The sequence below is a fragment of the Galeopterus variegatus genome, unplaced genomic scaffold, assembly GCF_000696425.1.
Source record: "Galeopterus variegatus unplaced genomic scaffold, G_variegatus-3.0.2 Scaffold8583, whole genome shotgun sequence".
Taxonomy (NCBI): Eukaryota; Metazoa; Chordata; class Mammalia; order Dermoptera; family Cynocephalidae; genus Galeopterus; species Galeopterus variegatus.
The window spans coordinates 18,649-35,162 of record NW_007734694.1 but is presented as its reverse complement, the minus strand read 5'-3'; the positions used below and the strand labels follow the sequence as shown (position 1 = coordinate 35,162).

General features: G+C 36.2%; 1 protein-coding gene across 1 annotated transcript in view; it reads left to right on the top strand.

Annotated features, from left to right (window-relative positions):
* LOC103608577 (leucine-rich repeat flightless-interacting protein 2-like) overlaps positions 1-16,514 on the top strand; it is a gene marked incomplete at its 3' end in the record, with an annotated part of 63,170 nt that overhangs the window by 28,926 nt on the left and 17,730 nt on the right. Inside the window, exon 4 of the mRNA XM_008592996.1 lies at positions 7,535-7,621. Within this exon, the coding sequence (XP_008591218.1) occupies positions 7,535-7,621 (87 nt within the window). The remainder of the gene's footprint in view (positions 1-7,534; positions 7,622-16,514) is intronic.

Sequence of the window (16,514 nt, the reverse complement as noted above, 5' to 3'; positions counted from 1 at the left end):
ACCGGACCGGGACCGGCAACGGGATCGCACCCCTCGGTGCTGCGCCCGCACCTCGCTCAGCCAGTGAGCGGGAACCGGTCTGTATGTGGGATCCGAACCCTCAGCGGAAGCGCTGCCGCACTCCCAAGTGGCGCACTGTAGCAGTGCTCCACCAGGCCGGCCCCAATGTTTTTATTTCTACCCAGTTAAAAAAAACTCTCCCCCATTATACCTAGTGTTTTTATTAGACAAATCTTTTGAAAGAGCCAATCAAGGTTTTTGTGGTTTTAGTCATTTAGTGTTCCTTCAAGTGGCATGAATGCATGAATTCAGCCAATTCCTGCTGAATTGAGACCTTTCTCCATGTTTTCCTCGTCTACGCACCTGGACTAAGGTGAAAGAGGGTGGGAGATGTTGTTGGGGTAGTACTCGCTTGCACTTACTCCTACCCCATGCACAGCCTGGCCCTGGTCACTGTTTCTGTGATGGTCAGTGTTACTTTCAGTATTTCACTGTCCTTTGATTTGTTCCTCTTATCTAATTAAGGTAGGATTATTGAGCCCTAAGACTTAGTTTTGTCTCAGTGTGACTGTAAACTATTTGGTATAACTTTCACAGTCATAATCTTTGCCATTCCTGTTACTTAAAGGGATTTGGAGAAAAAAATTCAGATAGCACAATTTCATTAACCTAAATATGAAGATGTTACTGGCAACACCTTTTTTTTCTCCAAAGCATTTTTATTAGAGTTGTAATTCACATTTTCCTTTTTGGTTAGATATGTCATTGCAGATCCAAAGTTTCACTTTTTCTGTACTCCTAGTGTATTAGGTTGTATTCAGACCTCAGTAATAAAGTCCTTAACCTTAGATTTTTTTCTGGCATTCCAAAAGAATATTTTTGCTATCAAAAGATCTCTGAATAAAAGGAAGATATAGTTGTTTGACCTCAGAAAAAGGTGAGTTAAAATCCCTAAATTTTATCTAATACATGTTGGTGCTTATGTTCAGAAAAATTTAAATATTTGTGCTCAACTACCAAAAGCTTTAAAAAAGTGGTTAAACATAACTACATTATAAGATCTAATTAAGAAAAATGGTACTGATGAGATTTTTGTACTAAAGGGAAGTTGCTAGGAGATGGAGCAGTAATTTTTATTTGTTAATTTGGAAACCATGGCAACATAATAAATATTGTCTCTTAATTTGTCTTTCAGTGTTCTTTCGGCATGAGTGTCATGGAAGAACAAACAAAATTAAACACAGTAAACTCTGAGTCTTAGCTACTTGAGTTAGTCATTTTCCTTGAATGTTTTACTTTGTAGACTTCCATATTTCAAATTTTTTGAAATTAAAGCATAGTCTGTAAAGGTCCAGATTATACCTTATCTCCGTTTTATCCATGCCAATTGCATAGGTTTTATATTATGGATATAGTCGTATGTGCAGGCTGGAGGTTCCAGACTTTGTTGGCTTTAGTTCAATGCATTTCTATCAAACTATGCATTTTAAAATTGCCTACCTTTAAAACTGTTACATGATCACAGTAGGACACAAGTTTTTTTTTTGTTGTTTGTTTGTTTTTTTGTCTTTTGTCTTTTTCCGTGTCCGGCAACGGATCGCAACCCTCAGTGTTGCCCCCGTACCGGACCGGGGAACCGGTCCGTATGTGGGATCCGAACCCTCGGGCGGGAGAGCCACCGTGCTTCCCAAGTGGCGCACTTATCCAGTGCGCCACCGGGCCGGCCCAGGACACAAGTTTTAAAACTATAGGATTCTCTTTTAAAGTCATTTGAGTGTGTTTTCATTTACTACTCTTTTTGAAAACTATTAAATGCAGAAAGATTTTGGTAATAATAGTAACATGAGTCCAGTACCCAACGTTAACAGTTGTTAACATTTTGTCCCCATTGTTTCAGATCTTTTCTTTAAAAAGATAGGAAGGAAGAGAGAAAGAAGACATTATATAAACCAAATTTATAAGGCCCTTTGTTTCATTCCCCAGGCCTATCCCACCCCCTCCTTCTTGTAACAAAATCATAAAGTACCTTTTCTATGTTTTAAAAGTTTTAATACGTATCTTTATAAACAGTATCGTTTTATGGTTTTTTGTATATTCCTTTTTAAGTGCTCTACAGGCACAAAGGTGTGAAACAGCTAGAACTATATGGGAAACTGCCAGAATAGTAGCTCAGTATGGCCAGAGAGGGGTTGGGGAATGGGAAGAGATGATATTGGAGAGGAAGTGGGGTCTCTTACAAATTAAAGGATTTGTATGCTGAAGAGTTAAGTTTTATTTTGAAAGCTGTGGGAAGCCATAGAAGGGAAAATCCTTTTTTAGATTTGAATCACAGTAAAATTGCTTTAGCTACCATGTTGAGAGTGACTGGTAGAAGGCAGAAAATGGTTAGGAAGCTGTTGTAGTCATCTTTGTGAGAGATAATGAGAGCCTGAATTAAGGCAGTGACAGTGGGAATGGAGAAGAATCTTGATGGGAGCTAGGTAGTTGAGACTTAGTGACTGAATGTAGGGGGAGGATTAAAAAGAGGGTAGAGCCTTATGATGATCTTGTTTCATATTTTGGGTAATAGGGCAATTGATGGGGGGCATATAAAGAGGAAAAGAATGTATAAAGGAAAGATTATAAATTAAATTAGGGATCTATTGAGTCTGAGGTTCTAGTGGGACAGCCCTAATTTTTAATAGCCAGTTGGATCAGGATTGTGGGAGAAAGTCTGGCTTAGACATGAAGATTTATAGACTATTCAGTATCACCCAGGAGAGAACATAGAATGAAAAGAGTGAGAAATCAAGCCTGGAAGCTTTAGTTAAGTTAAATTTAAAGTGATAGCAGAGAAAAATCTGCTTGTGAAGGATTCTGAAGAAGAGCGGTCAGAGAGTAAAAAGGAAATTCAGGAGACACTAATATTGCTGAAAGCCAAGAGATGAGAATTTTAAGAAGGCATGAGTGGTTAATGATGTTGGATGTCCAGAAAGGAGAAGTGAGATAAGGTAGAAAAATTCTATTGGGTTTGATAGCTAGAGGTCATTAGTGACTTTTGCATGAGCAATTTCACTAAAGTGATTTGAGCAGAAGTCAGACTGCAGTCATTTGAAGAGTGAGAAGTGAGGAGGGAGGTGTGAGAAAACTTGGCTTTAAAGAGAAGACAAGTAAGAATTGAACCAGGGTGGGATTTTTTTTGGGGGCGGGTGGCTGGCCTGTAAGGGGATCTGAACCCTTGACCTTGGTTGTTTTTGTTTTTTAAAGATGGAAGAGACTTTGAACCCACTTAGGATGAGGAGAATGAGCCAATGGAAGGAGAAAGTGAAGACTGCAAAGAAAGATCAGATAGTTGGGGCAAGTTCCCGGGGGAAGATGGAGTTCACATAGCATGGTTGGGGGGGGTGCGTGTGAGTGTGTGTAAGGATGGGGGAGGTTTGACCTTAAATACCAGGAGAAAGGACAGCTCTTCCAGTGGGACTACAGAGAAGTAAAAAGGAAGGGTACTAAGACTGGGAAGTCTGTTGATTGCTTGATAGAGTGTGGAGGGAATGTCTCCTTAGGTCTTAAAACTTCTGTCATGAAAACATTGGCACAGGACGGAACATAATAAAAGTGTCAGAACTGGAATAATGAAAAGAGAAAAGTGCTGAACTGGTGAGGTTTTGCAGGAAAACCTTTTCCATTGATAATGAAGGCCATTTATATTATATTTCTTGGAAATACTCTTCTTCTTGTTTATTTAAAAATAGGTTGCACATTTTTACTGTGACACAGTGTTGAGTGGTATCCATTTTGTTTTTAAAAGCCTGCATAGTTCATCGTACAGTAGTTCTCCCTTATCCGCAGTTTTGCTTTCCATGGTTTGAGTTACCCATGGTCAATTATGGCCCAAAAATATTAAATGGAAAATTTTAGAAATTAACAATTCATAAGTTTTAAATTGTTCTCCATTCTGCTGCATCCCAGTTGGGATGTGAATCATCCCTTTGTCCAGCACATCCACGCTGTAGATGCTACATGCACCTTAGTCATTTAGTAGCCTTCTCAGTTGTCAGATCCACTGTCAGTATCACAGTGCTCATGTTCACGTGACCCTTATTTTACTTAATAATGTCCCTAAAGCACAAGAGTAGTGATACTGGTAATTTGGGATATGTCAAAGAGAAGCCGTAAAGTGCTTTTTTTAAGAGAAAAGGTGAAAGTTGTTGTATTAATCTGTTTCTGTTGCTTATAACAAAATACACAGAAGTGGGTAATTTATAAAGAAAACGAAATTTATTGCTTACAGTTTCAGATGCTGGGAAGTCCAAAATACAGGGAACACTTATGGTGAGGGCCTTCTTTGGTGGTTGCTTTACAGCAATGCTGGAGTCACATTGCAGAAAATGATGGAACAGAGGACCAGACTCTTCATGCTCCCCTTTTAAAGCCCTCAAAACCACATCTCTGACCACCATTATTAATCCATTCACTATGGCATGGTCCTACAATCTAATCACCTCTTCAAATCCCCACCATTCAATTACCATAATAGGGTTTCCCACCCTTAACAGTTACAATGGGGATTAAGTTTTAGGGGGACATTCAACCCAGGACAGTTTTTGACTTAATAAGGAAAGAACAAATATTGTATGCTGAGGTTGCTAAGATCTATGGTAAGAACTAATCTTCTGTCTGAATTGTGAAGAAAGAAAAAGAAATTCATGGTAATTTTGCTGTCGCTCTTTAAACTGCAAAAGTTTTGGCCACAGTGCTTGATAAGTGTTTAGTTAAGATGGAAAGACATTACATTTGTGGGTGGAAGACATGAACAGAAATATGTTCTGATTGCCATCAGTTGTTTGGTACTATCCAAGGTTTCAGGCATCCACTGGGGGTCTTGGAACATATCCTCCGAGGATAGAGGGGGACTACTCTACTTGAGCCACACGTACCAGGTGCATCCCATCTCCCTCCATTTGTGGACTCTACTGTGTTCTGTTAAGCCTCTCTTCTCAGATTATTTGCTTGGCAGGAGGACCGCTCTCCCTTCTCTTTTATCCAGTTAAAACATTACCTTCCATGAAGATTTCTCCCATTCCCTCTTTCATAGAGTAGTATTCTATACTCATGCCTCTATTGTGGCTTTATTACATTGTATTAAAATTGCATGCTTTTGTCACCCCACAACTTTCATGCCTCAGTGTCTGCTGAGTAAACAAATGACTTTCAGGCTCTGGGCCCGGGGATCAAGGAAATGAGATAAGGAAATAGCTTGATGTACCACATGAAAGTTAAAAATCTTCTCTCTGTTTCCTATCTTGTAGTGGTTTCCTCTGTTCTTGGCCACATCCTAACTCTGATTTAGATTATCCTCTCTAACTACCAGAGTTGCTTCTTCCCATGTTGCTATATTTGTGCCCAAGTCTCATAAGAAGAAGAGACATAGTGTTTAAAATGATCTACTGTGTGTAAGCAGTTATGCTAGGTGCTGAAAATATAGAGTAAGATATGTCATTTCTGCCCTAAAGCAGCTCACAAAGTTGAGGCAGTCAGAAACACAATGCTTATAGGGAAGGAAGCATGTAGAAAGGAGAAATTAGTTTTGCCTGGCAAGGTCACAGCAGGCTTCTAAGAAGGGGAGACAGTTTAAGAGTTAGCTCCTTTTCAGCTACCCCAATTTTGGCAGTTTCCCAGTCTACTTAACTGGCCTTTTAGTAGCAAAAACCCTGCAAAGTAACATAATCTACCAGCCTTATAAGCTGTAACCACTGACACATTCAGAGCACTTAGTCTTCCCTCATGAATTTTACTGTGGTCTCTATCTTTTAAAAACCTATATTCTGCTTCAAGATATCTGCCTTCTTTACCCCTCTGACTATGAGTAGACACCACTTTCTTACTAGAGTTTGTATTTTATAGAAAAAGACTTCAAGGCTAAATTATGCTTCAGTAGATATTGAATACTTTTTTTGTGTTTGTGTATATGTGGCTGGCTGGTAGGGGGATCTGAACCTTTGACCTTGGTGTTATAACATTGAATACATTTTTAAATTACAAAGTATCAAAACTTTGAAACCTTTTCAATTTAAGAAAGCCATAGCAATGTGTAGGAATTTTCATTTCTATGTATATTAGCTTTTTTTTTTTTTTTTTGTCTTTTGTCTTTTTCCGTGTCCGGCAACGGATCGCAACCTTCAGTGTTGCCCCCGTACCGGACCGGGGACCGGCAACGGGATCGCAACCCTCGGTGTTGCCCCCGCGCCTCGCTCAGCCAGTGAGCGGGAACCGGTCTGTATGTGGGATCCGAACCCTCGGCGGGAGCGCCGCCACGCTTCCCAAGCGGCGCACTTATCCAGTGCGCCACTGGGCCGGCCCTGTATATTAGCTTTGTACCTGTAGCCTCTCTTAGAAATTTAATGCACAAATGCCAATTTTGCTACTCAGAACTGCACACAATGTAAAACTTATGAATTGTTTCTGGAACTTTACATTTAATATTTTTGGACCATAGTTGACCACAGGTAACTAAAATTGTGGAAAGTGAAAGAACGGATAAGGGGGGATTGCTGCACTGGAAATAAGTGGGAATCTGACTGTGAGGAGCTGTTTTTGTCTTCCTTTTCCTATTCTTCTCTTCATGCTGTTCTATGGAATTTTTGTGTTAACCATAAGTCATGGGGAGCCAGTGGAAGATTTTACACAGTGGAATGACATGATCAGAAATGTGTTTGGAAAGGCTGATTTGTCAATCATATAACCATGTTGAAGATGAATTATAGGGCATATTTTGGAGGTAGGTAGATGGATTTGGAGGCAGTTGCAGTAGCCCATGCAAGAAGTGAAGAGTTCCTGTTGTATGAGTTCATTTGTATGAAATGTCAAGAACAGGCAAATACATAGAGACAGGAAGTAGATTAGTAATCCAAGAGACAGGAGCTGGGGAGAAGGGGTAATTGGGTGTGACTACTAATGGGTATGGGGTTCCTTTTGGGGTGATGAGATGGTTGTACGTTCTTGTGAATATACTAAAATCCACTGAATTGTATGCTTTTAAGTGGTTAATTTGATGGTATGTGAAAGAGGTAGAAAGAGATAGAGGGATGAAGAGTTCCTGAAATAAGCAGGAACAGTGAGAATAAAGAAAGCCAAGATGGGTTTGAGAGAGAGTCAGTGGCAGAGAATTGACAGTACTTGGAGACTGAATATTAGCAATGTCCAAAATGAAGTAGTGCCTGGTTCTAAGTTTCTAGTTTGTTTGACTGAATTGGTAGGGAAAGATCTGCTAGAAAAAGAGCAAGCTTGGAGAGTCGTGTAACCAACTACGTGAGACGTGTCGAATGTGTAATCAAGGCAAGCAGTTAAAGGTAAAGGTCCAGATTCGAGGAGGGTCTTTGGGCCTAGAGACAGAAACGAGTGTATAGGAGTTGACTGAAGAAGCAAATCAGTCATACTTGCTGGTAGGTGATACTTTGTCTCCTCCACCCCCTGTGGAAGGTAATGTCTCATTTGCTCCTTATTTTCAAATCTAGTGTTTTTATTTTATAAAGCTGAGTTTTCTATTACTTTTCAGGCAGAGGCAAGGCTGGCAGCAAAGCGGGCTGCCCGGGCAGAAGCAAGAGATATACGCATGAGAGAACTGGAACGACAACAAAAAGAGGTAATTTGGGGAAATAACCCTAATTTTATGTTCATCTCCCCAATATTAATACTTGATTGGTTTACTTCTGATGTGAATCCAGTCCCCCAGCCCTTAGAAACACTGGGAATAGTATAAACTGATATATGTATTTTAACAAGCCATTCTATGTCAGCAAATTAAATGTAGTATTTATCTTAGATAATAACAACAGACACCAATAAAGATCTTATTATATATGCTGTTATAAGTTATTATAATGTTATAAGTACTTGTATTAGCTAAGGTCGATTTAGAAATGATTAGTATAGCTCTAAATGTCCTAAATATAATTAATTAAGAGATTAATTATATTATGATATCTATCTAGTAAAACAATGTCAAGTCATTCAACCTTACAGTTTTGAAGTGTATTTAAAAATAGAGGAAAATATTCATGTAAGAAAATTAAAAACCCAACCAAAACTATAAAACTATTAGGACCCAAGTTTGTGTTAAAAATTCTATATCCATATATAGGTTCAAAAACTGCTAGAAAAAAGTGGTTACTGTCAATGTTTTGGTTTGCCTGTGGTGGAATTATGGTTGGTTTTACTTTCTTCTTATGCTTTTCTATAGTTTATAAATTTTCAATATGCTTTAATCATCAGAATGAAAAGCAGAAAAAAACAGGTATATGGAAATTACGCTGATTAAAATAAAACAAATACTCTTTTTATTCATTCCTTCTGACTTTGACTTGGCCCTGAAAATTACCATAAAAAATATATATATTTTTATTTTGTCAATATACAATGTATATGATTATTATGGCCCACCACCGACACTTCCCGCCCTCCTCCCTCTCTCCCCTCCCCCCCCAAGAATGTCCTTTCCGTTTGTTTGTTGTAACAACTACAAAAAAAGTATAGTTGTTATATCTTCTTCCCCACCCCACACCCCCCGATAAAAAATATTTTTGACCCCGTGGCCTTGGTGTTATCAGCACCACACTCTCCCGAGTGAGCCACAGGCCGGCCCCCATAAAAAATATTTTTGAGGTTGTATTTGTATCAAGGGGGAAAAAACCTGTGGGACACTATTAAACATTTTCTTTTGATGTTGGTGGTGGATTTTCTGCTAACCATTAAAAAGAAATTTATATATTCCATATTGTCATGGCTCAGAAAAACAAAAACAGTTGATATGCTGCTAATTTTTTAAAAACCATGTATAGTTTCATATATTGAGTGCGGTTCTTGGCTTGAAATGGAAATGTTGTAATGCATTTTCTTTTATACTCCTAAAAGTATAATAAATAATAAGTGGAGGAGACAATTATTAAATACTATAAGTTCTATTTATGGTCCTCTAAACTACAGAGAACCATGAATCTTTTTATTATTGAACATATTTATCTTAGTAATATTTTTTCTTTTTCGTTATCTTTTTTTCCTTTTTATTAACTCTTTCAGTGGAGAAATTTTCTGTATTTTGAATGTGTAACTTTGAGTCAACTATCATTACTCTTTAGGGCAAGTGTATATGACTAATTTAAGACTTTTTGGAGAATGCAGTATATTGGAAACTGTTCAGTTTATGAAACTTTTGCATTTGTAGCACTCTCATCATTCCTTTGATCGGAAATGGGGACAGATTCAGAAGTGGCTGGTAGGCCAGGATTGCCTGTCCTGCATGTTGTGATCAGTTGCTGAAACAATGCAATCTTGAAGTAAAGCACTAATAGTTTGCAAAGGAGTGTTTTGCTTGTTCTAACCTAAAGGTTAGAGTGTGTCTATTCTGTCTATAATGGACTAAATGTGTACTGGAGTCCACCCATTTTCTTTTGTGGTCAGTAGCTTCACCTTCATCTCATGAACACTCCTGATCAAGAAGAATTGAGTAAATGAATGTGTGTTTTCATTTTTTGCTTACTGATTCTTTCTTTTACTTCTTATCTTATCCTTGTCTCTTTGGCTGCTTTGTCTGTGAGCCCATAGTAGCAATTGGCATGTGGTAGTTGCAGTATTAAATATCAGTGGCTAACACGTATATAATAAAATAAATGATGTATACACACACAATAGGACTGTCAGTAACTAGAAGGAAGAGTTCTTACATATTAAAAATTTTTACTTTTTTGTGGTGGGAGTGGGATGTTGGGACGTAGATAGGAAATGCAAGGGCATGAGGCTCAGGAATGAAGCTGACTGTGTGTGTACTGTTTGCCAGCAGTGTGCCAATTCTTTTTACGTAGGTTTTCATTTCACATTATAAGACAAGTGTCATTATCTCCATTTTATAGATAAGGAGATAAAGGATGGGTGAAGTAAATAACTTGCTTCGTCACTGGCAGAGCCGGAATTTGAAGGCATGAGAGACTGCCACAGCTGCTAATTAGGACCAAGAAGAAAAGGGCCTAAGTCTTCTTGGGTTTCCAAATAGTCTTGGTTTAGCCAACTTTCCATGAGCCTAATGGTTCTGTTTTTAAACTGGATGTCTTAGTCAGTAGCATGTTGGTACATGTATGAAAGAATAAATGCATGTCTGGAAGAGTAAATGCAATGTCTGAAGTTTCCTAATTTGAAAATAAAGGAATGACTCTAGCCCCAACGTAATAAATGTTTGTTGATAAAGAAGATGGCCAGGTGTCCTCGTGGGACTGTGGTTTTCTTTTAATAAAACCACTTCTTTCTCACTTCGAGTGAACTTTTAAGAACAAAGAGTATGTTCTATTTCTATTAATTTAATTTAAATATATCAAAACAATTTCCCAGAAACATTTGAATGAATATGCATCCATCTTTTAAGGCATTGCCCTGTTCTTTCAGTCTTGGGTTCTTTAGTGCTAATATGGACTCCTAGGATAATGACAATGTATTGTTTTCCTGACTGTGGAAAACAGGGATACTCTGCATTATAATTAGTACTTAAGAACACAGTTTGCTATACTCTTTTCTATGTGGCCATTGGTTCTATTAATTCAAGAAAAGCCAATTGGAAATGTAGGTACTACTGAAATACTACTGTAGAAATACCTGGGAAATGAAGCTTTCTGACCTTTCAGAGAAGGAGGAATCTCTGAGTAAAAACCAGAATACCTTGCCCTTTCTGTTTGTTTGTTTTTTCCCTATGTAATTAGTGGAGATTCATCCAGTGTAGGATGGTATCTTTATGGTTCAGTAGTCTGGTGAGTCAGAAGATCTGAATGTTGGTCCCAGCTTTATGACCTTGTAGATTCATATTTAATCCTTCTTACAGCTTTCTTTACTGTAAAATAAAGGGATCAGACTAGATGATCACTAAGGCCCTTTCTATCTTAAAAGATAATTTTAAGTTAATTTTAGTTACTACCAGGGTCTTTTATACAGCGATTTCCTTCTATTCCCTCACATTTGCTACTATGCAAAAGTATTCCATGTAGGAGTAGCAATGAAAATGCTTTTCCTTTTCTATATAAAAGTGGTTCTACTTGGCAGTCTCTTAGTAGAATATGTTTTTTGGATGTTTTTGGGGTAATGAAAATTTACTTTGAACTTGCCTTACTGTTTTACTTAAACATATATTTTGAGACAGCAGATGTCAACCAGAATTTTTTGGGGAATTATGTTCAAAGATCATGACCAAGATAAAGCATTAAATTGTGGTGTTTCAGTTGAATTACTGTTTCTATTTTGAAATGAATGGTCAGACATGGCCTCATCTATTTGTTCCACTTTTGTAATGATCTTGCTGGATTTCCATGGAATTTAAGGCATTGATTTATTTGGGAAAAGATGGCATTGATTATTCGGTTCTAGGGACTAGTCATTTGCTTTCACATGACTCAAGTCTTAATGCTCCATTGGTAGTAGTTGAATGTCAAAAGTTTGGAATTGCATTTAATTTAGTCAATTGCTAGTCAAATTTAGTGAGTTAATTTAGTCAAATTGACCAAAAAATTGTGGTCAATTTTTTTCAATCTAAGACATGGCTCTTATGATAACTTTACCAACTCTAAAATATTTGTGTAATTTTTTCTAAGTAGTTTTTCATATTAATAACACACAGTCAGGGTTTATTTCACTTAGTTGTTTTCTTTTTCCAGTTAGCGTGGAGAAAGAAAAAAAAAAAGAAAAGAAATTCAGTATAACCCAAGCAATAGACTGTCTCCTTAAAATACACGTGTGATAAAGTAAACATTTCTTCTTGCCTTTTATAAACTAACGCTCACAATGAAAAAAAAGTTTACTTTTAATGCTGAACTCACCTTCTGTTTGTTAAGTATGCTTGTGAATATTTATCTTGGTATATTGAGCTCTCTTGGTCATATGTAGATTATATCCTATAATCTACAGTGTCAGACACATACACCTGGTAAAATAAAAACATAGCCAAGATTATTTCTACTTTCTTTCCAACCAAAGCATGTGGCTGCCCCAAACTCAGCTTTTGAGGCTTTTACAAACCTGCCTGCTCTAAGAAAGGTGCTGTTGTGCTGTTAACTGTCTGTTCTTTGCTTGGTTCTGATAAATAACTGTCTCTTCAGTAATTAACTCTCCATGTACTTTCCCCTTTCCCAGGAAGATTCAGAAAAGGCCAGGTATTCCCACCGATCCCGTCATCATCGTCCTTATCTGGTTTGTAGTAACCTTTAAACCTGCCTCTAATACTTATTCTCATTAACTTAATGTAGCCACTCACAAACTTTTACTCTGTTTTTAATTTTATCAGGAAGTTGAGGATGCATTGTCCACTCGAAGTCTTGGCAGTCACAGGGTTGGTATTTTAAGTTGTTTACACCACAATAGCAAAGCTTATGTGTGAGCTTTCTTTAGCATCATTGCCTAAAAGGTCTGAAAATGTTCATGTATTCCTTTGCCTTTTTAAAACAAAGTACAAAATACTGGCAAAGTCTTTTCATTGCAAAGTGATGCTTTCTCTCAAATTATTGCTTATATAAATCAATTTTAAAATCATGAATATTTTCATCTGTTAACGTGTGTATTCCGTTTTTCTATAGAAGGGCCTTTGAATTTGGAAATGTATCAGAAAATAGTAAGATTGATCTTATAGAATAACATCACCTTGGTTCTAACTTTCAGGTTTTTTCTATTTTCATACCTCAAAAAATGACAATTAAATGTGAACTAGCTTTGGGGATTGAGTGAATAATTACAGTTTTATTTTGTGGAAAAACTGAACTATTGATATAAAAAATTTCCTACTTGTCATATGTATAGAAATTATCATGCTTTGACACTTTGAACATTTTATAGAATGTTCCAGGTTTTTAGCATAGCTCACTGTAAATAAAGATACATGAGAAGTTGCTTCTTAAAGGCTTGCATATTGTGCTGAGACCCTGATCTCTCTCTCTTCAAGAATTATACTTTAAACGTTAAAGCAGTGCTTTTAATTTGCACATTGATAACGTTGTATATACACTTACAACTAGATTTTTCATCGGTAAAATGGTCCTTCATGTTAAAGTCTGTATTTGTTGATTTTCTCTAACTCGAATTTTTTTCCCACCTTGTATAATGTATAAAAATACAATACTGTATAATAAACTGTGTTCTGGCATACTAGTTATTGACATGTTTGTGTTCATAGTCTTTCGTGATGGTTATTTTTCTTGTTGAAGAATGTAATCTACTGTCTTTAGAGTAAGTTAGTTAAGTAGTTTTTTAATCATAAATATTTTGGTTAGTTACAAAACTTTAGATTTTTAAGAATATTAACATATCCTTAGAGAAATTGGCAAAATCAGCAGCTTAAAAATTATTTCAGAGGAGAAAAACTTTAATAGATTTATCATGCTTCTTCCTGGAGATATGTACTTTGCTTTTTCTTTTAAATACTTTAAAAAGAATCAAATAGGGAATCAGCCAACAAAAACTTAAAAGTCGAGTATCAAGGATATGACAATAATCCCCCCCCTTTGTTTTTAAAATGTGGGTGTTTGCTTTTCATTATAATGATCTTAGTGTGAATTTTCACACAGTTGTTATCAAGCTGTAAATTTTATAAATATGTATATTACCTTAGGGAGACTTGATTATTTATTAGTTTAACTTAAAGAAAAAGCCAACTAAGTTTGACTTCATTTGAGGGCCTTTAAAACAAATGTACAAACAAACAAAAAGAAATTTGCGATTAAACTGAAAGGAGTGTTTTACCTAGAGTGTCTATAAATTAACTTGGTTGATTTGCTTTTTATGGAAATTTTATCATTAAATAAATTTAGGATATAATTCTAACTCTCCAGTATTTTATTTCATTATGATATTATGAAGATTGTTACTATAGGATAAAGTTTCCAATATTTTTAAAAGTCCATGTTTGGGCCGGCCTGGTGGCGCACTCTGTGCGCCGCTTGGGAGCGTGGCGGCGCTCCCGCCAAGGGTTCGGATCCCACATACGGACCGGCCGCTCACTGGCTGAGCGAGGTGCGGGCGCAACACTGAGGGTTGCGATCCCGGTCCGGTACGGGCGCGACACTGAGGGTTGTGATCCGTTGCCGGTCACGAAAAAAGACAAAAAGGAAAAAAAAAAAAAAAAGTCCATGTTTGAATTTGAAGATTAATAAAAGTTTTACACTCCAGAGGAGACTGTCACTTTACTATCTGTTATTGTACATCCAACATACTTTAAATTTTTTGGCTTTCCTGGAACATTGTTTAAAAGAAATATAATTGAAATATTTTTTTTCCTGTTTTGTTTTAACTAAATATTGGGGAGTTCTAAATTTTCATCACATTATTTGCTTTTTAAAATAACTTTACCATCTCCATTATACTGAATATGTTAGACAACCTTTGTCCTCTGTAAAAATAAATGGTGTATTAAATAACCATTCATTCTGGAATGTAATGACAGGACTGTAATAAAATGGAATGGAATAGAAGTGGCAAAAATGTGATGGCCTGAAACAATTAAATTTTCTTGTGGTTTGCTATATAATTTTGGGGTTCTGGTATTTCTCTGCCAGTTATTTTTAAAAACTTTACTTATGACCCATGTGTTAAAAAGTCTAATACTTTTTGAATCCAATATTTGATGTATGAACATTAGCAGTATCTGAATGTAAGGCAGATGTTATTTGTGATCTCATGCCACATTCATAGGACTTTGATTTTTCCTTTTGTCCAATTAGCTTTCAGATGTTACCTTTTTTGAAAGATGGCTCGCCAGAAGCTACTTGGGCTGAAAACTTTGGTATTAATGCTTCAGACTTTCTGTATAAAAATAGAGAGAGTAAAGATAGTTCAAGATTATGAATGGTTCGGTTGGGGGAGGGAGGATTAAGTCAAAGCCGTGAGCTTAGAATTGAAACAATTGGTATCTGTTAGTTATGTGTAATGATTAGATCATTGGTCGTATGGAACATCAGTGGCTGCCTTTAGAAAATCATTTTACAAATGTTTGGTCATTGCTTCATATACTGAAATATAAAATTAGAAAGTGAAGTGATCTTGAATCACAGCAGTAGTAACACATCACTATTTCTCATTGGTGGAGATTTTTACTGTTGTATGTATTTAGTTTCTATTTGTATATCAATGGCCTTGGTATAATTTTAATGAATTTAATTTTTAAAGTATGCTTGCAATTTGTGTTTTGTCATTCACTGTTTAATTCCATTGAAGAACCCATCAAAGGATATAAGTGGGACACATTGGAGCAGAGCCAGTGCACCCAAAAGGAAAGACATCATGGTGTGTAGCCCAGAAAAATGTGTAGTTGTTAGTATTCTGCATTCACTTTGTCCTGGGGGTTTGAGTAATAGGTACATTCTAATGGAAATTGACATTTGCTGAACTTTGTTTTCACAACCTGTTTGCTGTACTTTCTTTCTGTTTTGTTTCCAAATGCAAACGTTCAGGCAAGTTTCTCTGAGAGTTTAAAAACTAAAAAAAAAAAAAAAAGGTTATAATAAATTTGGAAACATTTTAGCTGAGCCCTTAATATTTTCAGTTTTCTCCCCTTTGATGAATCATTTGTTTTTAGACAACTTAAATACCAACTTTGACTTATTAGCGGAGGTTCTTTTTGTTTGTGCAGTTGTTCTAGTAGCAATTGGTATGGCCAAATCATGGATTTCCTTACCAGACAGATTCAGCAATTTTAAACCAGCCGAACTCTGTGTTACATTTTGGAAAAGGAAAATTGAAACAGGTTAATTTCATTTCAGTTTGTTAAATTGTATGCCTATGTAAAATGCCATTGGTGCTTCAGAGAGGATTAGACGACATAAGACATGACCACTCTCTTCAATGAACTTACCTGGTTGAGATGATTCAGTAGTTTATAAGTTAGAATGTGTGTGACTTGAATGGTGATTTTGTTGTAGATTTTTTTTTTTTTAACGAAAGGGTTAGATATTTTGTTAATTGAAAAAGGAAATGAAATTTCTGTAGAGAGCAAACTTATTTTCAGGCAAAGGTCACTCACCACAGAATGATATTTTATCATTGTACACCATTTACCAAATGCACACCTTTATACATTTTAGAAAATTTTGTAGCAAGATTTTGTTATACATACAATAATACTCTTTATTGTTTGCCCTTTCTGTTAGTTTTAGGATAATATAAGAGAAGCACACAAATGCAGATATTTTGCTTCAGTACTTTTTGGTATTTATTACAATAACATCTTCAGTGAATTTGTAACAGTGGCAAAATTGTACCACTTAGCCTTATACCTATGAAATGTATTTTTTGAGGTTTCTATAAAAAGCCTCAAATATCTTTTATAAATGACCATCTCATTAGGCACGAAGGAAGGGACTTTGTTCTGTATGAGCTGTTATTTTAATGCTTTGTTAGAACTATGTTATATAATTTGGCCTTTTGTATATTTTAAGCTTTTTAAAATTGTGACCTCTACAACAAGAAATAGATTTTATTTATTTATTTTTAATTTATTTTTATTTTTATTTTTATTTTTA